Source organism: Lolium rigidum, chromosome 2, assembly GCF_022539505.1.
Source record: "Lolium rigidum isolate FL_2022 chromosome 2, APGP_CSIRO_Lrig_0.1, whole genome shotgun sequence".
NCBI lineage: Eukaryota > Viridiplantae > Streptophyta > Magnoliopsida > Poales > Poaceae > Lolium > Lolium rigidum.
In genome coordinates, this window is record NC_061509.1 from 267846917 (window position 1) to 267872155 (window position 25239).

Consider the following 25239-nt stretch of genomic DNA (forward strand, 5'->3'; position numbering starts at 1 on the left):
CGCGCGCCAAAACTTTTATCATGTGATAGAAAAAGCAGCGACTCACGCGCTTTCTTTCATGCCACGGTGCGCGCTGTATAAAAGACGCGCCGCGCGTGTCCTCCATCCATCTGACATTTCAGCGCGCGCTTTTTCCCACCCCACAGATACCGCGCCACCGCAATGTAGTCACAGCACTATTCGAGCTCTGGGTATTGCGGCGTCCACAAGCACCCCAACGGCGCCTTCTACGTGGAGATCCAGACCGGCGACAAGCGCATCGGCCTCGGAACGTTCGAAACTGCGCACGACGCGGCGCACGCGTATGACGCCCTGGCCTGGCGGCTTGGACACCCGCGATGAACGATGAACTTCCATGACGTGTGGACGCGCCAGTAGGCCGAGGCCCTCGCACCGCCGCGCCTCTCGTCACGCAAGAGGAGCCGTGCCCCAGCGAGAGCTGGAGCGCCATCTTCTCATCGCCGAGCGGGATGAGCATTCACTGCTCGAGTGGGCGGCCTGCTTCCCTGAGGGTGTCGCGGCCGAGAAGAAGCACTTTGTAACTGCAAGGAGGCGCAGACGGACGCAAGGAGGTCCCCCTCGCTCGGATGGCCGACAAGGCGGTGAGGCGGGCCTTCATCGAGGCGTAGATGACCGGTCCGATGACCATCTCTGAGGATAACCCCCGTTGGGCTGACATGTTCTCGTCGACTTCAGTGTCGACCACGACATCGGACTCGTCCGATGTCGAGTTTTTAGATTAGATTTATTTTTATCTACACTAGTTTGTAAAATATAAACTATCTCTATTTTATGTTCTATCTAAACTAGTTTTATCATATTTTCTAGATCTTGTTTTATGCTATTTTTTGCAAAATTATGTTTATGGCACTGCATTTTAACGCCTTTGTTGGAGGGCGATTTTGGTAATTCTTTTCGCACGGCTTTTTAGCACTTCCGGTGGAGAACAAACCGATGTCACGCGTTATATAAGGATGCAGCGCGGTCAAGTTGGCTGCGTGGCATTTCTAACTTTTTTGACACGGAAATAGATGGCAAGTCAAGAGAATCTGTTTGTCTACATAATGGAATGGGATCGGCGCTCCAACCTAACCAGGTCTGGGTGGACAAATTTCTATATCCTGAAAGTACCCTTTAATGGGCAGGAATTTACCTATTTTACACTTTTATGGAAAAATACTACTCCTTTGCATAACAAGTATTGATCAATCTTTGCGCTTAGATCTGGCTAGTTGGACGGTTGACATGTCTCTGTCCCTACCGTAAAAGATCCATCGACTAAACCCTTTTGTGTTTCTCCAGAGAGTGGTGGCCCTGTGATGTCTGTTATCGCTACATTCAGTTCCTGGCTTTCTCTCTTTTGGTCTTTTGCCGAAAATCTTGCTTTGTTGGCTATTTGCCTATTTGCTATACTTCTTCCAGTTCATTGAAGTCGTAATTCGTATGTTTTGAAAGCTTTAATCATCATGGTCAGAGCAGTGCCATGTTCCGTTATCAGAACCGGAAGTTAGGCGAGAACATTCAGATGCTTCCATTTTCGGCAGTAGAAATCGGGTCAGTGTGCCCTGTATGACCGCATCAGTTTCTTTTGCAGGAGTCTTGCTCCATTTAACCGTCTAGAAGGTGGACTTTTCCTTGTTCATGCATCTTTTTTTTTCGCGGTGCAGTTTTCAACCTGTTGTTTGTTCGTCCAAGGTGGACTTGTCCACTTTCATCCGGAGCTAGGTTCACCCCAACGCAAACGAACAAGAAAAGGAACACAGCCGTAAAAATCTATCTGTAGACCTACCAAACAAATTGGAATGGATACATCTTTTTCTTCAAAATGGATCGACCAGGTGAAGACGTGGGTGCGGCACGCTAGATTTATGTCCTCCAAAAGCCAGTAGACTTTACTGACCAAGACGTGCTGGACCGGGTGGGCATTTCGGCGAATCTTCCACAGGAAAAGCTTCATCTCCTTCCTCCTATTCTTCCCCTTTCATCGCCAGCGCTAAAATTTGGTCAACACCACATCTACAAGAGTTCCGAGCTCCCCATTCCGCGGAACAGGCCCGGCCGGCGATGTCGTCCGCCGGCGCTGGAGGCAAGCCGTCGAGGTCTGCCATCGTGGCCGACACGGAGAGCGGGCACCACCTTCTTACGATCCACGGTTACTCCCGCACCAAGGGCCTGTTCACCGGAGAGTGCGTCAGGTCCAGCCCATTCACCATCTGCGGGCATCGCTGGAGCATCGACTACTACCCCAACGGCATACGCTCGGCAGTCGAGCATTACATATCCCTCTCCCTGATCCTCGACGAAGATGTCGCGGAGGCGGTGAAGGCGCAGTTCGACTTCCGCCTTGCCAGCGATGTGGAGGAGCCCGAGCAAGTTGCGGCGCTGGCGTCGGCACCGGTAAGAAGATTCTCTTCCCGGGGCGTATCGTCGTACACCTCGTTCATCAGAAGGAACGAGCTGGAGAAGTCCAAGTATCTCGTAAACGACTTGTTCACCATCCGGTGCGACATCGCTGTTGTTCACAACTACCGGGCGTTCACCGACGCCGTGGCCTTCGTCTCCGTGCCTCCTTGCGACCTGCGCCGGCATCTCGGCGAGCTCCTCGAGACCGAGAAAGGCGCCGACGTGGTGTTCGAGGTCGGAGGCGAGACGGTCGCCGCACACCGGTGCGTGCTCGCTGCCCGCTCCTCGGTCTTCAGCGCCGAGCTCTTCGGACCGATGGTGGAGGGCAATGCCGCCGGCGTGGTCGTACGCATAGAAGACATGGATGCAGAGGTGTTCAAGGCGTTGCTGCATTTCGTGTACACGGGCTCATTGCCGGAGGCCCGGAAGGAAGATGAAGATGTCACCTACCAGCACCTGCTCGTCGCAGCGGACAGGTATGGCATGGAGCGGTTGAAGCTGATCTGCGTGGAGAAGCTGTGCCAGTACATAAATGTGGGCTCAGCGGCGATCATCTTGGCGCTCGCCGAACAGCACCATTGTGAGGGGCTGAAGAAGGCGTGCTTCGACTTTCTCGCCGCTCCGGCGAATCTGAGGGCGGTCGTGGCCACCGACGGCTTCCAGCATCTGAGCAAGAGTTGCCCTTCTCTTATGGTCGAGGTGATCACAATGTCCTGCGCATTACTTGAGTGATGGATCGCCGAGTGTTATGTCAATGGTGTTACACGATTTAGCCACATTTCACCTAATCTTTGTCAGTTCATTGCATCTCTGCAACTGTGTTAGTTAACAAGAAAGTACATTCAAATCAGAGGGCATATAATGGTCAGGTTTTGGGCAATGGTAGCCCATGGATTGTAGATCTGTGTCATGTGATTTTGCTTGTCTTTTACCAATGGGTACTCCTCTCTTTGAGATATTGGCTCTAAAGCTTCCCTTCTTCTGGGGTGAGGTGGTATTCATCCCTTGCGAGTTCAGCTGCTTCGACAAGCTTTGGAAAGTGTGTGAATCATCTGTGCTCCTTCGCGCTGTAGGGATACATGTCCTCATGTGCGCCCTCGCTCGTCACATAGATATGGTTTGTGCTGTTGCCACTTGCCACTGAGGTTGATCAGGAGTAGGGCGATCCCTTCCCGGAAAATATCAAGGGGGGAAGTTAAGCATGGATCAGCTAGTTAATGCAGCACCTTTAGAACAAGTACAATAAATCCTAGTCAGTTGGCTACAAGGATTAAAATAATATATTTGTGTTTAGTTGGAGGAGAGCGAAGAGGAGAGAGAATGTAAGTGGGCTCTCATGCAAGAGCTAGCTATAGCACGTGCTTCTAGTCAAATTGTGTTAATGAAAAGTGGGTCATCCATTAAAAAAGTAGTGCATTCCTATAGCCAACTACTACGTATTGTACTTGTTGGCTACAAGTTGGCTATATATGACATAATATCTTGCTTATAGCCAACAACCGGCTACACTATTGGAGTTGCTCTTAGGCATGGTTTATTGTGTTTGTGGCCTTGAAATAAAAGCAATAATTCCTGTTGCTGCACAAATTTTCAAGAAATTTAGGTATGTCAGTTTACATGTAATAATCAGGATTTGGTTCTAATGTTGTTGTGTTGAGCAGGCCTCGTTCGCTCCGACCAAGGTTTGCCTGCAGTAACTCGTTGTCGAGCTGATCCAGATACCTGAATTCCTGAAACATCACCATGTCTTAGCTGCTGAATACTGTACTTCAGAATTCAGTTGGTACTTTCAACTGCCGATCGTTCTTGGCTCACAGTACCAGAATCTGAACACAAATGCATCAGTTACAACTTACAACTTACAAGGTGGTGGGGTTCCAAGTCCCTCCAGCTTCTGCGACCCACTGTTGTCGTGATGTCATATGTTTAGGAAGCTTTGATCATGGTCAGAGCATTGTCATGTTTAAGTTACCAGAAATAGAAACTAGGCTAGAACATTCCTCTGCTAACAGAAGTCTGGTCTGTGTGCCCTGTTTGACCGTGTAAGTTTCTTTTGCAACCAGATTGCTTCATTAATTTTTAGCGAAACCGTCTAGATGCTGGACTTTCTCTCGGATGAGATGTTGGACCTGAACATGGTTCAAGGACTGAACGGCTAGTTTGTCAGTCTGACCAGACCTTCCAGAAATCCTGGGCTGTCCATGTACGCCAATGAACATTTGCAATGCAGGTCACCAGCTGGAAATTAAGTTTACAGGAGAACATAAGAGCTAAGATATCGAAAAGTGTCTTTGACACATTGGCACCAGTGCTCTTCTCGCTTTCAGATTTTTTAAATTTTTAAAATCTCACGTTTCTAAGTCTCAAAAAGTTATGACGTTAAATATATAGATAGATATATACGGGTGGGGTGTATGCAAAAAAATCCCGTTAAAAAATACTTTGTATTTTGAACAATATAAAAAGACAAATTTCTTAATGGTAGTAAAATAGAGTCTATCCTTTTGTCAGAAATTTGTTTTTTTTTGTATTTCCCAAAATTTAATGTGTTTTTCACCAGGACTTTTTTGCATACACTTCTCACAAACATATCTATCTACGTATTTAACGCCATAATTTTTAAAGACATAAAAATATGAGATTTAAAATTTTCAAAAAACTAAAAGTGGAGGGAGCACTAGCACCCATGTGCACCAAATTTCTGTCCCTAAGATATGAACAAAAGTCCATGCAAAACCTTTTGTCTAGAAGATCCGGTGAGGTAAAGACGTCAGTTGCCTCTTGATATATTTATTGTCATTGACAATGACAGTGTTGTTTTGTGATATAAAAGATGAGAACCTTCCAAACCCATCTCTTGAAGACATATACTAGCTTACTTACAATATTGCATATTATTGCCTAGCATAGCATCCTTTATGTTCCGGTAGCATCTACATGAAGATTTCATCTAATATCGCCGGAACCAGACGAATTTAGATGGAATCTTCATGTAGATGGTACTTTTTCTGTAAAATCCTTATACAATGCGATCCTTCTTTCTGATTTACCAGTTGATAACAATAAGAAGATTTGGAAGATGAAGATACCATTAAAAATTAAATTTTTTGGATGGTATCTTCGTCGCGGGGTTATCCTCACCAAAGACAATCTTGTTAAGCCGAATTGGCACGGAAGTACACGGTGTGTTTGTTGACATCAGGATGAAACCATCAAACATTTATTCTTACAGTGCCAGTTTGCGAGATCTGTATGGTCAGTCATCCAAGTAGCGTCTACCCTGTATCCTCCGACTAGTGTCGCCAATGTCTTTGGCAATTGGCTTCATGGTATCGATTCAAGGTTTAAGTTGCTTCTTAGGGTGAGGGCGCTAGCAGTTATCTGGGAGCTTTGGCTATGTAAAAATGACAAGATCTTTAATGACAAAAATTGCTCTTTGTTGCAGGTCATCTACAGATGTACAAGGTATTATCCGTTCGTGGTTACCTCTTCAGCGAGTGGAGAACCGAGACCTATTTACGGAGGTCTGTACACGGTTGAAGGATACGGCGAGGGATACTTTTTCCCTACATGGGTGGCAGCATAATCTACGGATAGAAGCCACACCTACACCTTAGGCGTCATATGATTCATCGTTTCGATATGTATCTCGCCTAGTTTTCTTTATATATCTTTTTTAACTTGAGACAACAAAACGGCTGTGTGCATCCTGATTATGCAGAGGCCGGATGTAATTGCTTCCTAAATTAATAAAGCATCCTTTATCGAAAAAAAAATGTCCTTTGAAAAGTTGCAGCTCATGATGTACAGCGATTTTGACCTGGAATTCAATACACATTCATGCAATCTTACAAAGTTGGATGACATGAGTTCGACTTTATTTAATCATGAAATAGAAAATCGACTGCCCAACTGATCACTACGTTTGCCAAAAGAAAAAGGTGATCCATTAGGTATATGTATCCATCTATCGACGATGCCCTCGTTCGCATGGCATCTCTTGCACGTGATCTTGCCCTTTTCGCGAGGACGAAGTGCGGCGAACTTTGCACACGATGCAACTAGCGTGTAATGGTGTAGCACGGAAAGGTGCGTTGCCATGCGTGCAGATTCAGCCAGATAAAAATAAAGAGCTTGAGGTTGCAGCATGTTCACTTGCGTTGCCAATGAGCTAGCTAGGTCACCGACCACTGTTCCGTTGACATGTCCAAAATCATTTTGTTCTGCTTTGTAAAAAGTTCTCCTCTCTATCTTATATCGGTTCGGCCGTTACGGCTTTATTTATAAAGTGGGACGAAATCCTATTTCGAGGAGAACCTTGTTTAGATACAAAAGACATGAACATGTAAACTGTAATTCTTTAATGATTTTCAATATTTCTAGCGATGCTATTGTTCATGCTTCCCAGGAGCCAAAACACTGCCACTAGTTGTTTAACTAATCAGATTCAGAGGCGGCATGTGTTAGCATAAAAATTAGCGGCCAAAAGTGTGTTTTGAGTATGTGTGACTGTCTTCTAGAAATTGGAGGGGGCATATTCTTCTGCACTTTGTGTTTAAGGTGGGTGCCCCGGAGAAGGTAGGTAGTCTCGTTAATCATGGCACCTATTGCTTGAGTTGAACACTCACAATTCTGGTAGTAGGAGTGTGAATATTCCGCAACTAGTTGCGCCCGCACCTTAATATCGGATATCGCACTTTGGAATTTTTAAAAAATGTGAAATAAAATCGTGGACATGGTATATGTTGTATTTTGTGCACATCTAAACTTTCGTTCTACCATATGTAATCTGTGGAAAAAAGAAAAGACCAAACTGAATAGTATCCATAACTATTCGCGTATCATTTGCCTTTTTTGAGCAGGCCAGACATTTTTAACTTTTTTGATGAAACTTTGCGGATGCATAATGGACAATATAATTTATGTCTCAGATTTATTTTTGAATTTTTTGAAAAGTTAGAAGTGTGACATCCGACAATAGGGTGCGGGTGCAACTAGTTGCAAATAAGAGTTCGAATATTATCGGATAACGCACTTTCGAATTTTCAAAAATGTGAAATAAAGTCGTGGACATGGGATATGTTGTATCTTGTGCACATATAAAATTTCGTTCCAAAATATGACCATATGTGACATGTGGAAAAAAGAAATGACCAAAATGAATAGTATCCATAACTATTCACGTACCATTTATCTTTTTTACTTTAGTTTCCTCCTACGACCTATTGACATGTCTTGTGCTAGTCCTTTATGTTGGAGATATGCCCAAGAGGCAATAATAAAAGTGGTTATTATATATCTTTAAGTTTATGATAAATGTTTATATACCATGCTATAATTGTATTAACCGAAACATTAGTACATGTGTGATATGTAGACAACAAGAAGTCCCTAGTATGCCTCTTAAACTAGCTTGTTGATTAATGGATGATTAGTTTCATAATCATGAACATTGGATGTTATTAATAACAAGGTTATATCATTATATGAATGATGTAATGGACACACCCAATTAAGCGTAGCATAAGATCTCGTCATTAAGTTATTTGCTATAAGCTTTCGATACATAGTTACCTAGTCCTTATGACCATGAGATCATGTAAATCACTTATACCGGAAAGGTACTTTGATTACACCAAACGCCACTGCGTAAATGGGTGGTTATAAATGTGGGATTAAGTATCCGGAAAGTATGAGTTGAGGCATATGGATCAACAGTGGGATTTGTCCATCCCGATGACGGATAGATATACTCTGGGCCCTCTCGGTGGAATGTCGTCTAATGTCTTGCAAGCATATGAATAAGTTCATAAGAGACCACATACCACGGTACGAGTAAAGAGTACTTGTCGGGAGACGAGGTTGAACAAGGTATAGAGTGATACCGAAGATCAAACCTCGGACAAGTAAAATATCGCGTGACAAAGGGAATTGGTATTGTATGTGAATGGTTCATTCGATCACTAAAGTCATCGTTGAATATGTGGGAGCCATTATGGATCTCCGAGATCCCGCTATTGGTTATTGATCGGAGTGAGTACTCAACCATGTCCGCATAGTTCGCGAACCGTAGGGTGACACACTTAAAGTTGGATGTTAAAATGGTAGAACTTGAATATGGAATGGAGTTCGAATATTTGTTCGGAGTCCCGGATGAGATCCCGGACATCACGAGGAGTTCCGGAATGGTCCGGAGAATAAGATTCATATATAGGATGTCATTTTATGTGAATTAAAATGATGCGGAAGGTTCTATGGAAGGTTCTAGAAATCCCAAGTGGACTCCCCCTATGGGGGCCGGCCACCCCCCCACATGGAAGGGGGGAATCCCACCCAAGTGGGATTCCCACCTTGGGTAGGTTTCCCTATCACATGGAAGGTTTTGGGTTCGGGTCTTATTCGGAGACTTGTAGTCCAACACTTGGGGCTTCCACCTATATAATGAGGGGCCAAGGGGAGGGGGCTGGCCACCCCAAGACCACAACCTGGCCGCCCCCCTTGAGTGGCCGGCCACCCCCTCCCAAACCCTAGCCGCCCCCTCTCCTCCATAGCTCCCGCGTGCTTTAGCGAAGCTCCGCCGGAGTTCTCCACCGCCACCGACACCACGCCGTCGTGCTGTCGGACTCAAGAGGAGCTACTACTTCCGCTGCCCGCTGGAACGGGAGGTGGACGTCGTCTTCATCAACAACCGAACGTGTGACCGAGTACGGAGGTGCAGCCCGTTCGTGGCGCCGTGATCAAGATCTTCTACGCGCTTTTGCAAGCGGCAAGTGAACGTCTACCGCAGCAACAAGAGCCTCATCTTGTAGGCTTTGGAATCTCTTCAAGGGTGAGACTCGATAATCCCCTCGTTGCTACCGTCTTCTAGATTGCATCTTGGCTTGGATTTCGTGTTCGCGGTAGGAAATTTTTTGTTTTCTATGCAACGTTATCCTACAGTGGTATCAGAGCCGTGTCTATGCATAGATGGTTGCACGAGTAGAACACAATGGTTTTGTGGGCGTTGATGCTTATGTTGTCTTTAGTTTGAGTACTTTGCATCTTTGTGGCATAGTGGGATGAAGCGGCTCGGGCTAACTTTACATGACCGCGTTCATGAGATTTGCTCCACGCTCGACATGCAACTTGTATTGCATAAGTGGCTTTGCGGGTGTCTGTCTCTCCTACTATAGTGAAGATTCAATTTACTCTTCTATTGATAACACTAGTATCACCGTTGTGGTTCATGTTCGTAGGTAGATTAGATCTTATTCGAAAACCCTATACCACGTAAAATATGCAAACCAAATTAGAGACGTCTAACTTGTTTTTGCAGGGTTTGGTGATGTGATATGGCCATGATGTGATGATGAATATGTATGAGATGATCATTATTGTATTATGGCAACCGGCAGGAGCCTTATGGTTGTCTTTAAATTTCATGTTGAGTAGTATTTCAAAGTAGTTGTAATAGTTGCTACATGAGGTGAACAACCATGAAGACGGCGCCATGGACTTTGACGCTACGCCGACGATGATGGAGATCATGCCCGTTGATGATGGAGATCATGTCCGTGCTTTGGAGATGAAGATCGAAGGAGCAAAGACAAAAGGGTCATATCATATCACATATGAATTGCATGTGATGTTAATCCTTTATGCATCTTATTTTGCTTAGAACACGGCGGTAGCATTATAAGATGATCCCTCACATTAATATCAAGATAATAAAGTGTTCTCCCCTCTTATGCACCGTTGCCAAAGTTCGTCGTTTCAAAGCATCTCGTGATGATCGGATGTAATAGATTCAACGTTCATATACAACGGGTGTAAGCCATGTTGCACACGCGGAATACTTGGGTTTGCTTGACGAGCCTAGCATGTACAGACATGGCCTCGGGACAACGGAAACCGAAAGGTTGAACATGAGTCATATGGATGATATGATCAACATGTTGATGTTCACCATTGAAGCTACATCATCTCACGTGATGATCGGTTTTGGTATAGTGGATTTGGATCGTGTACCACTTAACAACTATGAGGGATGTTGTATTAAGTGGGAGTTCATTAGTAATTAGATTAAAACATGAACTAATTATCATAAACATAGTCCGAGTAGTATTTTGAATTAATTTTGTAGTATTGGCATCCGTTTTCTACCATGCGCTAGTCTTGTTATTGAGATAGAAATACTGTTAAAATCTGACAAGAAACTTTACGGATTGGTACCGTATTGTTAAAGAATCAAGAATTGATTAAGTCCTATTGCAAACTTTTAGTAAACCTCACATTGTTGATTCAAAGAGCTATGGTTTCAATTAGTACCTAAAGTTATCTTGTCTCCGTGAAACTTGAAGTTCAAATCTGTTTGAAAAGTAAGGAGCTGAAAATTTAGTTTTCAGAAATAATCAAGGTATGAGATATATGTGATATCTAAGACCTTATTGCAAGATGATAGAATATAAATTTGGTGAGACTACATAAACTCATAAGTTTTATGGGAATGTATGAAGGTTGAAGACGCCAGGCGTCACAATCCTCCAACTATTGGGGCACCAATAATATTCGCATATCCATGAAGTTATCGTCCTTACTATGCACCGTTGCTAAGACTCGTCGTTTCGAAGCATCACGTGATAATCGGGTGTTATAGATTCTACGTGTGCATACAACGGGTGCAAGCCAGACTTGCACATGCGAATACTGAGGTTAAACTTTACGAGCCTAGCATGTACAGACATGGTCTCGGAAAGTCGTCATGAATTGATGGATAAAATTATGAGTGAAATTGTTCATCATATTACAAAGTTACTAATAGTAAAATCTGCAACACTTGTCATATGATGATCAACTTCAGAACCTCAAGGTTATTGGTATTTGACCAACAAACCTAGAAGTTATTGATGTTGAAGTGTTTTTCTGAATAATGAGGAAAGCTAAAAGAGAAACTACAAAAGATATTTTGGCAAAAAGAAAGAAAAGACTAGAAAGTCTAGCTCAGGTGTATATAAATGATATACATGTTATGGATATATTCCTCGTTTGGTCACACAATGAAATTCTTGGGTATTTGTACCAGATTGGTTGGTATGAGATGTCATACAGTACAACGCAATACAAGAATACGATGGCCTAAGTGACTGATAAGGAATATGGTAATAATGCACGTCTTGATCATAATAAAGTGTTATTATGTTTATCGTTGGTATTTTACCTAGCCCTTAGAATTTATAATAAAGAACTTAATAATTGTTATTGTTGCTCTAGTCAAATGAAAACAATGAGTTGTTCAAATTATGACATTACTCCATGTACGATGGATAAGTTATTATAAATCTTAATGGTGAAACACACATACATAACACTGACGCTAAAATGCCATAAGGTAAATGATTTGAATTCCACTTATTTGTGGAACCGCCATTTAGGTCATGTTAGAAAGGAATGCATGAAGGAACTCCATGCAAATGGATTTTTGGAGTCATTTGATTTTTGAATCGTTTGGCGCTTGCAAATCTTTTCTAAAGAGAATGACTAAAATACCGTTCATAGGCCAAAAGTTGAACGGGAAACTAACTTAGTGAAAACATATATGATGATGTATGTGGTTCACTGGGCATAGTTGTGTGCGGGAGATTCTTCTACTTCATGAAAACTTCCAACAATGAATTGAGTATATATATGTGGATATATTCGATAAGGAAGAAGTTTGAAATATTTGAATGGATTCAAATAAATTTCAGCATGAAGTGGAAATCATCGTAATAGAAAAATCAAATATCTATGATTGGATCATAGTGGAAATATTTGAATTACGAGTTTTAGCGAACATCTAAGAGAGTTATGAAGTTGTTCTACAACTCACGTTTTTGGAGTATCATAATGATGATGGAGTATCCGAGAGATGTATCCAAACCTTGTTGGATCAATGATGAGATAAAATATTGGTGCCATTATATTTTTGTGGATTATGCTTTAGAGACTACCGCTTTTACACTGAATAGAGCATCATCATGATCCGTTGAAATGACACCATACGAGTTATGGCATGGGTATGAACCCTAATAGTCATTTCTTAAATTTTGGAATGCATAGCATAAAGTAAATAAGTTTACAACCAAAATCGGATGAATGTCTTTGTTGGTTATCCCACAGAATTGATTGGGAATTCTTTCCACTATGGAGACAAAGACAAAAGTGTTTGTCAATGTTTCTTACTTATTTAAAAGAAATTGTTTTCTAGCGAAGTATTTGAGTGGGAGGACAATAGAACTTGATAAAGGTTTATGAACCTGAGCATAATGATCAGAGTAGCGCAGCATCGGAATTGGTTCCGGAAGCGGCCACGACGATCATGGCTCCCATGTCTACAAAATGTTATAGTCATGGAGATCGAAGTACTTATTGAACCTTGTAGGTATGGTTTACTTTGTGATCAAATAAATGATTTGTGAACAAAGGATTGTTTTTGAACAATGATAAACCAACTACATACAAAGAAGTTATGATGGGCCCTGACTCCGTTAAAATGGCTATACGCCATTAAATCCAAGATAGATGAATACTTTTTGAAAGTAAATGGATCTATAAAATTGATGGACTTGGATGGAATATCCTTGAATAAGCTCGACTTGTCGAAAAGTTGTTTACGACAAAGTTCAAAGAGTTGACTACGATAAGATTAGATCTTCCGTAGCAATGCTTATAGTCTATGTGGATTATTCTAGTAATCACTATATATTTCTTTCATGAGATATGATAGTAGGATGGCAAAATACATTACTTAACAGAAGTGTGTATTAAAGGTGTATACAAGATACAACCAATTGTTTTGCTAGTCCGTGGAATACTAGATAGGTAAACGAACTTCAATTGGATGAAGTGAGTATCGCGGAGTTGGAATCTTCACCGGATGAAATAGTCAAAGAATTTTTGATTTAATCAGAAACGATGAAGATGCTTGCATTTGCAAGAAATTAAGTGGGAGCGCTGAGACATATTTATAACACTTTATGTTGATTACATATAGTTGGTTATAAATAATGTAATTATATACTTGATTAAAAGATTTCATTGAGAAATTAACTTCAATGAAAGGATATGGACTGAAACAAATTTAGTGTCAAGATCTATGAAGATAGATTGAAACACATAATAAGTTCAAGTCAAAGTACATAGAATGGATATTGAAGTAGTTCAATATAGAAATATTAAGAAAATGTTCTTGTCATGTGAAGGTTTAACAAGACTTGAGTGTATCTGACACTCAATGAGTAAAAACACATGAGTGATTATAGATCACGAATAATATGTACACAATCAGATGTCCTGTGCTCTAAATGTGTTATGAGCATGTACCAGAATGATTCATGTAATGATCATTGAAAAACAGTAAGAATATTCTTGAGTACTTAAGAAGAACCAAGGATATATATATAGATATAGTTTTGTATGGAGAAATGACAAACAAATCGCTGTAAGGTGTTGCACCGATATTTGTTTTGTCACATATGAAAATAAAATTTCAATCTCAAATTAGACTAAGTGTTGTTTTAAAAGGTAGCACAATGAGCTAGAAGTTGGCTATGCTAGATTTAGAAAAGTTCAAAATATTGTGACGGATTCTACAAAAGGAGGCAGAGTATGTCATTGTTTTGACAATGACAAAGGATGTTAAGTCAAAAGGTTCTTTTGAGAACTTGGTGTAGTTCCGACAGAGTCAAAACTTTGAAGCTATATTGTGTGTGACAATATTAGTGACATATTTCAGACCGCGGAATTAAGGTTCCACCAGAAGACCAAACATATTTAATGCCAACTCATTTGGAAATGAGTGATGCGTTGAGACACAAATGAATTGCAAAATACATACGTTTCTGAGCATGTCAGATCCGTTGACTAAAGCTCTCCCTAGGGCAAAGCATGACCAACACCAGAATGCCATGGGTGTTAGGTACCTTACAATGTAATCTAGATTATTGACTCTAGTGCAAGTGGGAGACTGTTGGAGATATGCCCAAGAGGCAATAATAAAAGTGGTTATTATATATCTTTAAGTTTATGATAAATGTTTATATACCATGCTATAATTGTATTAACCGAAACATTAGTACATGTGTGATATGTAGACAACAAGAAGTCCCTAGTATGCCTCTTAAACTAGCTTGTTGATTAATGGATGATTAGTTTCATAATCATGAACATTGGATGTTATTAATAACAAGGTTATATCATTATATGAATGATGTAATGGACACACCCAATTAAGCGTAGCATAAGATCTCGTCATTAAGTTATTTGCTATAAGCTTTCGATACATAGTTACCTAGTCCTTATGACCATGAGATCATGTAAATCACTTATACCGGAAAGGTACTTTGATTACACCAAACGCCAGTGCGTAAATGGGTGGTTATAAAGGTGGGATTAAGTATCCGGAAAGTATGAGTTGAGGCATATGGATCAACAGATGGGATTTGTCCATCCCGATGACGGATAGATATACTCCGGGCCCTCTCGGTGGAATGTCGTCTAATGTCTTGCAAGCATATGAATAAGTTCATAAGAGACCACATACCACGGTACGAGTAAAGAGTACTTGTCGGGAGACGAGGTTGAACAAGGTATAGAGTGATACCGAAGATCAAACCTCGGACAAGTAAAATATCGCGTGACAAAGGGAATTGGTATTGTATGTGAATGGTTCATTCGATCACTAAAGTCATCGTTGAATATGTGGGAGCCATTATGGATCTCCAGATCCCGCTATTGGTTATTGGTCGGAGTGAGTACTCAACCATGTCCGCATAGTTCGCGAACCATAGGGTGACACACTTAAAGTTGGATGTTGAAATGGTAGAACTTGAATATGGAATGGAGTTCGAATATTTGTTCGGAGTCCCGGATGAGATCCCGGACATCACGAGGAGTTCCGGAATGGTCCGGAGAATAAGATTCATATATAGGATGTCATTTTATGTGAATTAAAATGATGCGGAAGGTTCTAGAAGGTTCTAGAAAAGTCCGGAAGAAACCACCAAGGAAGGTGGAGTTCCGGAGGGACTCCACCTCCATGGCCGGCCAACCCTAGTGGGGGAGGAGTCCCAAGTGGACTCCCCCGGAGTCCCAAGTGGACTCCCCCTATGGGGGCCGGCCACCCCCCCACATGGAAGGGGGGAATCCCACCCAAGTGGGATTCCCACCTTGGGTAGGTTTCCCTATCACATGGAAGGTTTTGGGTTCGGGTCTTATTCGGAGACTTGTAGTCCAACACTTGGGGCTTTCACCTATATAATGAGGGGCCAAGGGGAGGGGGCTAGCCACCCCAAGACCACAACCTGGCCGCCCCCCTTGAGTGGCCGGCCACCCCCTCCCAAACCCTAGCCGCCCCCCTCTCCTCCATAGCACCCGCGTGCTTTAGCGAAGCTCCGCCGGAGTTCTCCACCGCCACCGACACCACGCCGTCGTGCTGTCGGATTCAAGAGGAGCTACTACTTCCGCTGCCCGCTGGAACGGGAGGTGGACGTCGTCTTCATCAACAACCGAACGTGTGACCGAGTACGGAGGTGCTGCCCGTTCGTGGCGCCGTGATCAAGATCTTCTACGCGCTTTTGCAAGTGGCAAGTGAACGTCTACCGCAACAACAAGAGCCTCATCTTGTAGGCTTTGGAATCTCTTCAAGGGTGAGACTCGATAATCCCCTCGTTGCTACCGTCTTCTAGATTGCATCTTGGCTTGGATTTCGTGTTCGCGGTAGGAAATTTTTTGTTTTCTATGCAACGTTATCCTACACTTTATTTTCAAACACTGGTAACTTTTATTTCAAAAATAATAGAAAATTCAAACAAAAATTTTGGAGGTAGCTAATGATGTATACTATATACATGTAAAATCTTAATAAGAACCACTTCGTATTCTAGGCTACACAGAAATGATAAAATCTGACAAATTTTACAGTGAATAGTGCACATTTCAACACTACATAATTTATCTGATTTTTTCCTTTTTTGTGTAACCTACAATATAAAGTAGTTTGTATTGAAATTTTACACGGTTGTAGTATATACCATTGGCTTTACACCATTTTCATTTAAAAAATAAAATATAATTTTAAATATTTTAAATAAAAGCTAGATGTAACTTGGCCTTCGTTTAGCCACTCTCAAACCCGAATATAGCTACAGAGATCACATGCACGTGAGAACATGCAAGTAAGTTAACACTACCAACAGAGAAATATAAAACAATATGTATATTTTATTAGAGACAAAATGAAATTAGAAGGCCATCCTCAAATAAGTGTGGTTATAGCTATTGTCTTAAGTCAGATATTTTAAAGTTTGATCAACCTTACTGAAAACATGATAACATTTATGGCACTAGTTTATATCATTAGGATCGTCATGAGATGTACTCCCTTTGTCCTCGACTAAGCCTATGTTTGGACATATCGTAAGTCAAATTTTATTAACTTTGACCAACTCCTTATAAAAAAAAGTAGTAGCATTTATGATACTAAATTAATACCGTTGGATTCATCTTTACAGGTAGTTCAGTAATATAATAATTTAACATTAAATGTGTTATTGTACTATTTTTATGTAAAAATGTAATTAAATTTAAAAATATTTGACTTTCAAAAAAAAGGTACACGCATTTGTGGACAGAGTTAGTAGTTATATATTGTACCAATTTGATGTCATGTATGTTATGAAAATCCACTTTTTTCTATCTTGGGTGCATATGCATATAAAAAATTCTCCAAATTTGCATCACTCCAAAAGAAAAAAAGAAAGAATGAGAGAAAGGAGGAACCAGCGAAGAAGCAAAGTCAAGCCCACGCGGAGGCTCTAATTAAGAACACGGCGGCGCGCGCGAAGGGGTAGATCGGCATCGCAGTTGGTGTGGTCAGCGGGAGGAAGGAAGGAGAAGGTCACGCCACGAAACACGTGTGCCAATGTCACACCCCACGCGGCGAAAGAATATTAGCTTCCCTCCGCGCGCTGCTCCTCGCAGACCCAGTTCACACGCTCGTTGCCGAGTTGCTGTTCATCAACGAGCGAAGCAAGCAAGCAAGAGGAACCCAACTGCCTCCCCGTTCCCAGCTCCTGCGCATCTCATCTCCTCTTCCCCAGCGCAGGCAAGGCGGCGGCCGGCGGAGGCGCCGTCTCATCACCTCTTTCCCCACCAAAGGTCGTCCAGGCCGCGTCCACCGTCAGGTATTTTTCAGCTTGCTCACGTTAATGTACGTGCGTGGTCTCGAGTTTGCAAGAGAAAATCTAGTATGTCAAAGTTCGGTCCGCGTTGGGAAGCGGGCGCTTCGCTGTCGATTTCTCGAACTGGTTTGTTTTTCCTCGGCGTGTTTGTTTTGCTTCGTTCCAACAAGGCAACGGAGCAGCTCGGTTGGTGATCTACCGCCCGCCGCGCCTCGGTTTGAACTGTTTCCCGTTTCTGATTCCGCTGCCCGTTTCTAGGATTTTTCAGTTGGGGTTGGTACGCCCGTTGCTGGAACCGTGCTGCCTGCCTGCCCTGCCTCCGGATTTTCCGGTGGGGATTTGTTCCCCTGCTCTCTTTTTCAGTTTGTTTCTTTAGTTCATCTCCGTCGCCCCCATTCTTCTCCCCGGAATTCGTACCTGTGCTTCATCCTTCTTTCGCTCACACCCCGGAAAATTCAGTTTCGATTTTCATCTCTGCTTCGTGCTCTTTGGTAGTAGTATAACCTTGCTTCGATTATTATTTTCCAGTCTGACTTTGTTGCCTTCTACTCGTTTGCCCACTATCTGTTTTCTGGAGAATTGTTTGATAGATTAATTTCCCTTGTTGTTCATAAGAGTTCCTTTCACATCTGTTTCCCAAGTAGCATGAATTGGTCGTTCACCGATCAACCGCCGACTCACTCTGTATCATTCTGGTGTCTCTGCTCTGCAGATCAGTCAGGTGAACTAGGATCCCCTGCCCTCCCTCTGAGTCTGCAAACAATGGCCAGCGGCGGCACCAGCATCAGGAGGTACGTCGGCGCCATCAAGGACTCCACCACCGTCGGCATCGCCAAAGTAAACAGCGATTATAAGGTAACAACGACAATCTGCCCCCTTTCATGCACTACTCATGTTAAGGTTCGCCTCTATCAAATCGTTTCTAATCATTTTGGTATCGCTCTCATGTCTGTAACAGCGAATGGACATCGCCATTGTCAGGGCCACCAACCATGCCGAGAGTCCCGCAAAGGAGAAGTACATAAGAGGTAAGGAGAATCATTTTCGTTGAGGATGACCAGCACACTTTTTGTATGGGTGGAGGATAACAAGATTGATTTTTCCACCATGGATCTGATCATGCATTTCCCGTTTTCCAGATATTTTTGGGCATCTTTCTGCCGGAAGGGCTCGTGCAGACGTCGCCTACTGCATCCGTGCCCTTGCTAGACGTCTTTCCAAGACACGCAACTGGGCGGTATGTCTACTATATATTTTCTGTTATTCGTGTAATAGGTTTGTAAATAGTATGCCTATTTTAAGTGATTTCATGGAATCTACCCATTTTGTGCAATTCACCACAGTATTCTTTTGACTGAAAATTCAGATTGTCGGTTGTATCGGTCTGTAAGTACCATATATTTCCCGGCCATGGATTATTAGATAATTTATGCTACATATAGACCGATACACCCGAAAAATTGAACTTTTGGGCAAGAAAATGCTACATATATCGAGCACTTCCATTATCCAAGCAAATGTTGCCTGTTTTGCTTGCTGTTATCAGGATGTTCATAACTGAAATTAAATGGTGCTTCTGATCGATGAACTTCTCTTTTCCATATTGATTTTTCAGGTTGCACTGAAGACATTAATTGTCATACACCGTGCCCTTCGTGAGGTTGATCCGTCTTTCCGTGACGAGCTCATTAGCTATGGAAGGTCTAGTGGCCACATGCTTCATATGTCCTATTTCAAGGATGACTCTAGCTCTGAAGGTACTAGTCGCTTGCTAACTTTGCTCTGCTCCTGGATCTAGCATCACTGGAAATTTTATTGACATGTCGTTATATTTGCAGCTTGGGATCATTCTGCATGGGTGCGCAATTATGCTTTATTTTTGGAAGAGAGGCTTGAGGCTTACCGTGTACTGAAATATGACGTCGAAGTGGATCCATTGGTATGTACTCTAACGCAAGTTTCATTGGATTCCCTACTCTAGTGTGTATTGTTTGTTTGCCATATTTACTTGTGAAAATAAGGTATGTAATATAAACAAAGTTTCATTGGATTCCCTAGTCTAGTGTGTAGTATTTGTTTGCCATAATTACTTGTGAAAATAAGGTGCCAATGCCTATATAATCATTACTTTTAGTTTAGTGGATATTTATCGATAGGCCACTTCAGCTCTTATTTATGAAAAATACTATTTATGCAGAGAACTAAAGATCTTGATACAACTGGTTTGCTTGAACAACTTCCAGCATTGGAGCAGCTTCTTTTTCGGCTACTCGGTTGCCAGGTGATTCATTACTTTGTTATTCTGCACAAAAAAATGGATCAGGTTTTTTTATGTGTCATAACATTATTAATGTTGTGTCATAAGTTCATAACAACTGAATGTATATTTCTTACTTTTCATTTATATTTTCAGCCACATGGGTCATCATCTTATAACACCATAATCCAACATGCCCTTTCAATGGTGAGGACTCAGCGCTTCTGCAAGCAGTTTACTAGTTACTAGTGATTTCAGCATTTGTTGACTTTGTTTTGCGTGTAAATGGAAGGTTGCTCTGGAGAGTGTTCGGATCCATACAGCTATCAATGATGGTATACTCAATCTGGTTGACAAGGTACCGTCCACTAGCTTATTTTATGAAATGATCATGTATACTTTTCTTTGTTTCTTAGTCAATTGATATCTTGTGCATAATGCAGTTCTTTGAGATGCAAAGGGATGATGCTATTAGAGCCCTTGACATATTCAAAAGAGCAATCAATCAGGTCAATTACTTTTTTATATATTTTTGGTCAACTAATTACTTTATTAATTTGAATGGGTTTTGTATGACATCTGAAACTGCAGGCTGTGTGGCTCAATCAAGTCCCGTCTTTCTCCATACTTATTGTCATTTTTTGGGTTGTGCAGGCAGGGCAACTTTCAGAATTTTATGAGGTGTGTAAAACCATGCATATTGGGCGTGGTGAGAAGTTGTTAAGAATCGAACAGGTTTGATTCTCATCCTGTTATTATTCGTATATTTTTCATTGGTTTTCATCCTGTTACTATTCGTATATTTTTCACTGTTTTTCTTATGTGAGTAAGCTTGCTGATGGCATATTCGTAACGTATACAGCCTCCTACATCATTCTTACAAACTATGGAAGAGTATGTGAGAGAAGCTCCCCTTGCTTCAAGAAATCAGGTTTGGAAATTTTACATGTCAATTATGGATGGTACTCCTCACAGTTCAGTTAGTATTCTTGTATTTACAAAATCAAAGGACCACATATTCTTCAGACGACTTAGAATAAAGAAGCAATTATGTTGCAAGACCAATCTTTCCATTATTTAATTGACATTGTGATCTTTATTGGTATTGTTCTTTGTTCCTTCCTGGAGACATTTTTAGGACATTTTTGTTTCTCTGCAGGCTGTACTAGCAATAGAGTACAGAAAAAAACCAGAAGATGAAGAAGCATCAACTTCACCTCCTCCCCCAGTATCAACTTCAGTAAAAGAACCTGAACCAGAGACGGTTAAAGAAGGCGCACCCAGACCTGAGCCGGTTAAAGAAGTCACACCCAGACAAGAGCCGGTGGATTTGCTGGTAATTTTCCATGCAACTATAGCCAGCAAACATTATTTTATTTTTTGTCGGAATAACATTACGTTATTCTCAATCAGCCTAACATTTCGAACTTTAATTGCTAGGGAATGGATGAACCAATTCCTGAAATTTCTGACCTAGATCAAAAGAATGCCTTGGCCTTATCAATTGTTCAACCAGGTAACTATGTGTTGCATATGAACTTTTGCATTATTCCATATTGGAAGTTAGAAACAAGAAGATCAGGCTACTTCTGAAGTCATGAGCTCATTAGTGATCTCTGTTTCAGATATAGCACCTAAGGCTAGTTCAGAAAACGCCGCCACTAGCTGGGAGTTGGCACTCGTCACCGCACCCAGTTCAAATAACAGTGCCACTACCTCAAGAAAAATGGTGCATATTACACCTATCTTACCTTTCCTTTATTCGATCATCTCTTTTAAGCTAAACTTTCCTTCCCTTTTTTTCATGTCTCTGAAACTAAACTTACCTTCCCTTTATTCTATCATCTCTCTGAAGCTAAACTAACATATTTATCTTGTTACAGTCTGGTGGACTGGACTTGCTCACCCTCGACAGCCTATACAACGACGCGCACCGACAAGCGCAGCAGAATGCGAGCTACAACCCATGGCAACAACAACCGACAGCCATGTCGTCGGCTCCCATGACCATGATGCAGCAGCAGCAGCCGATGCACAACCCATTCTACGCATCGGCGCAGCAGCAGCAAGCCTACATGCAACAGCAACAGCAGGCCTTCATGCTCCAGCAGCAGCACCAGTACCAGCAGCAGTACCAACAAATGATGATGATGGCTGGGCCGTCTGTTCATCATCAAGCATCCTCCAACCCGTTCGCCGGTTCGTACATGCCGGCAGCCAGCAACGGAACTGGGATGATGTAGAGATGCTTGTTTGACATATTCTTTTTATGTTTTGCCGTTGTGACTTTTTATGAGAATTAGAAAGAAATGTCGTTGTATAGTCAAGACAAAACTTTGGGAGCTTAGAGCTCTTCTAAAATGAGTACAGCCGTTCGCCTTTTTGTGATTGGAACGGCCATTTCTGCTGCGCCGCTGTCCGTTGGTATTCATGGAAAGTCAGTCGAAGAAATATGGTAAAGTTATGTGAAAGCAGTGAAGAGATTCTTGTGAGGTGGTTGCAGTTAATCAACTTTTGTTCTTCTTTCCTTTGACAGAGCAAAAGACAGCACTAAACATTTTTCCTTTGAGGTAGGAGGGGGAAAAATTAGAACTAAACTGGAAGTATGTAATTAAATCAAGGTAAAAGTGAAAAAACCGTCCGTGGTGAAGAGAACGGTAAACATATGCAATAATCTCAAGAAAACAGCTAACTGATGCAAAGGCATATCATCACTGGAACATCAAAACCCTAAACAGAATAACATGTACACGCAACTGAACAGGCCCATTTCGCTACTATAAAGTTATAAACACGGTCAAACACCAATGCTCCAAAACGTACTGTAGACATATTCACATGTTGACGATCTCTCTTTCTTGCGGGTATCAACATCACGCAGAAGTGTGGTGTCTTAGTTCGGGAGAGGATGCGATGGAGATCAGAAGACGCTGCTGTACTCGTCCTCCCTGTTCAAGTAGATGTACCACAGGATGGCCAGTCCGAAGACCCCAAAAGAGGACAGCTCCATTGTCAGTGCGCCCCACCCGATGATGCCAGCATGCTTCAGGATCGACGGGATGGCGATGCTCCCCACGACCGATGCGCCTGTCAGGAACTTCGTGAAGCTCACCCACCTGCAGTGACAAAATTGGGTCAGATAAAAATTACAGGAGTTAAATCTACCGCATAGGAAGAGGAATTTGAGGGTTGTGATAAGGCATGAACTTTTGTTTATTTCAACAATAGACAAACCACTTAATGTGGTACTTTGCAGATAATGTTACAGGTAGTAACAGTCTTTCCCTCGACAAGTGTGACAAGAATGAAGCAACATCAGCTAGCAGGTAGAGAATGATCACCACTTACCCATCACTCTCATTCGACAGCATCGATGGAGAATCAGCGCCCAGGAATAATATGACTGGCATTGTAAGCACGAGGTACATCAGAACTGCACAACAGAATGCCATGGTTATTTACATGTTCCTGGAAACAACTATCAGATAATGGTGTTCCGGCGTAAACAAGTTCTCGTACCTGTTAACATTGGCCACCAGTTGTTGTACAAGATGCATGCCTGCAGAAGACGGAGTTAAAGAGATAAGGCAACATCCAAATAATAAAGCTATGAAAAAGCTGATGCTGAAACTTGATGCTTACCAGAAAATGCAACAAAATTCCACCAGAGGCCAACAATGCAACGGCTGCGAGTCTTCCGGTGTGCAAACATGCCCTCATGCTGCGTGACAGTGCCATGGCTGCCTCTGCTGTTCTTCTTCAGATGCAGGTGCTGGAACGGTAGAAACATCAGATAAGCAAATCTGTTGCAGATTTACCGGCAGAGTGTGTAACAGAACAACAGTACGATCTGAACACAGCTGAATCACAACAACATTAGTTGTAACTGAGTAAGCATAACAGCCCTATATCTAGATTAAGGAAGCTCTCACACAGTTCATGTTTTGACCAATGAATTGCTAGGTCGATCAGTCAGATTCACACTTCCAGCTTATTACAGGATTGCAGGCAAAAAAGAAAATCATCCAGAGCAAGTCCACAGGATCGAATTTTGTGATCACCATACCGTTACGACTAGACGAACTAGTACCTGTGTAAAATTTAGAGATTCACATCATAATTCGCACGCAACCCGAAGTAATTCCTCGCCTAATAGTGAGGAACAAAAGAAAACCATTGGCTACCGAATCCTGATACCGGACAAGTACGTATCTAACAATTCGATCATAATCCATCCAATTCAGAGGAAAGAAGGGCGATTCAGATCGGACAGTTGCAAACAGAGTGTCTCTCTGTCTACTCTCGAGTCTCGACAGGGCCCTCGACCGATTCGACAAAGGCGGGGCGGGGATGAAGGAGGAGACGGATGCGTACCGACCAACCGCGAAGCGCGCGCGGCAGAAACGCGAGGAGGCGCCGTAGTCAGACGCGTAGGGCGAGGCGAGGCGGGGAGGGGATCTCCGGCGAAGAGAACCTGGAACGCGATTGAAGGGCAAGCGGTGGTGGTGTGGACGGGATGGAGGCTGATTAGCTGCCCGATTTGATTAGTCGCACCATAGGCTGGGCAAAATTAACTAATCTTCCCTAATAATCCTCAGGGTTCCTAATCCTACTCGAGAGGGATCTGGATTCTGGCTTCTTCACCGACTCCACCACCTGCTTGCCCGCTGATGCAGATAGATTTTTTTTTTTTTTTTTTTTTGAAAATCTGCAGTGCTCACAGCAAGAGGTATCCGATTTTTTGAGCTTTTTAATAAATCCACCGAAACATAAAGTGCAAATTCCAGCAACAGGACAACAGAAAAAACTTTCATCCTTCTTTTTTTCTTAATTTTGTTCTTAAAAAGAAATCAGTTACTCAGCTTTATCAAGATGCACAAAGGTGAATCACTTATTTTGAAACGAAGGTTGTACATGGCTGTGTCTTTTATTTGCATGCAAAGTTTCACGAAGCAAATACAGTACTACTTTCGGTTCAAAATAATTGCTTAAAACGGATGTATCCAGAAAGGAGAACATATATTATGCCATGAAGAAAAAAACCAAGTATCAAATTTATTTTTTCTGTGGCCATTAGAATTTAAATGAACACTTCAGGCATAAATTGGTACACATGCAAAAAAGAGAGAATATTTTAGAACAAACCTACCTCTCGAACAACGTTGTCGCCTCCACCCTTCCCCGTAGCTTTCTTCTCCTTTTTTCGGCAAGCCTTCATAGCCACTACCGGCCTAACCGCGTAGCGCCATCACAATGTCGTGATGCCATGTCCCGCTCGGGGCCTATGTTACATTTCTTTTGCATGTTTCTGCTTCTTCAATGGTGATATTCAACTATGTGCATCAATTTTGCAATGATTCAAATATGAAACAATAGAAGGCA

General features: G+C 42.2%; 3 protein-coding genes across 3 annotated transcripts; 2 read left to right on the top strand and 1 right to left on the bottom strand.

Annotated features, from left to right (window-relative positions):
- The first annotated feature begins 2064 nt into the window (after nt 1-2064).
- On the top strand, nt 2065-3171 carry LOC124688744 (BTB/POZ and MATH domain-containing protein 1-like). The gene has a single exon (XM_047222382.1). It carries the CDS (start codon nt 2065-2067, stop codon nt 3133-3135), a length of 1071 nt encoding a protein of 356 aa, XP_047078338.1. The 3' UTR covers nt 3136-3171.
- Nucleotides 3172-18315: 15144 nt separating this feature from the next.
- LOC124693407 (putative clathrin assembly protein At5g35200) lies at nt 18316-22264 on the top strand. Its single transcript, XM_047226883.1, has 15 exons — nt 18316-18455; nt 18559-18628; nt 18740-18837; nt 19216-19357; nt 19439-19539; nt 19798-19881; nt 20014-20064; nt 20150-20215; nt 20301-20366; nt 20512-20592; nt 20720-20788; nt 21017-21193; nt 21298-21373; nt 21483-21586; nt 21741-22264. The coding sequence occupies exons 1-15, from the start codon at nt 18363-18365 to the stop codon at nt 22098-22100; spliced, it is 1638 nt and encodes a 545-aa protein (XP_047082839.1). The 5' UTR covers nt 18316-18362; the 3' UTR covers nt 22101-22264.
- Nucleotides 22265-22550: 286 nt separating this feature from the next.
- LOC124693406 (vacuolar protein sorting-associated protein 55 homolog) lies at nt 22551-23648 on the bottom strand. Its single transcript, XM_047226882.1, has 4 exons — nt 23500-23648; nt 23377-23416; nt 23206-23290; nt 22551-22973 (listed from the first exon to the last, which is right to left on the bottom strand). Exons 1-4 carry the CDS (start codon nt 23593-23595, stop codon nt 22778-22780), a joined length of 417 nt encoding a protein of 138 aa, XP_047082838.1. The 5' UTR covers nt 23596-23648; the 3' UTR covers nt 22551-22777.
- Nucleotides 23649-25239: the final 1591 nt, after the last annotated feature.

Bases quoted from the DNA above. Each gene is read 5' to 3' on its own strand.
- LOC124688744 (XM_047222382.1), top strand. From the start codon at position 2,065: ATGTCGTCCGCCGGCGCTGGAGGCAAGCCGTCGAGGTCTGCCATCGTG.
- LOC124693407 (XM_047226883.1), top strand. From the start codon at position 18,363: ATGGCCAGCGGCGGCACCAGCATCAGGAGGTACGTCGGCGCCATCAAG. The intron at 18,456-18,558 runs GTAACAACGACA...TGTCTGTAACAG, and splicing joins AAGTAAACAGCGATTATAAG to CGAATGGACATCGCCATTGT. The intron at 20,593-20,719 runs GTTTGATTCTCA...TAACGTATACAG, and splicing joins AGTTGTTAAGAATCGAACAG to CCTCCTACATCATTCTTACA.
- LOC124693406 (XM_047226882.1), bottom strand. From the start codon at position 23,595: ATGGCACTGTCACGCAGCATGAGGGCATGTTTGCACACCGGAAGACTC. The intron at 23,417-23,499 runs GTAAGCATCAAG...CGTCTTCTGCAG, and splicing joins GAATTTTGTTGCATTTTCTG to GCATGCATCTTGTACAACAA. The intron at 22,974-23,205 runs GTAAGTGGTGAT...TTGTCACTGCAG, and splicing joins CTGTCGAATGAGAGTGATGG to GTGGGTGAGCTTCACGAAGT.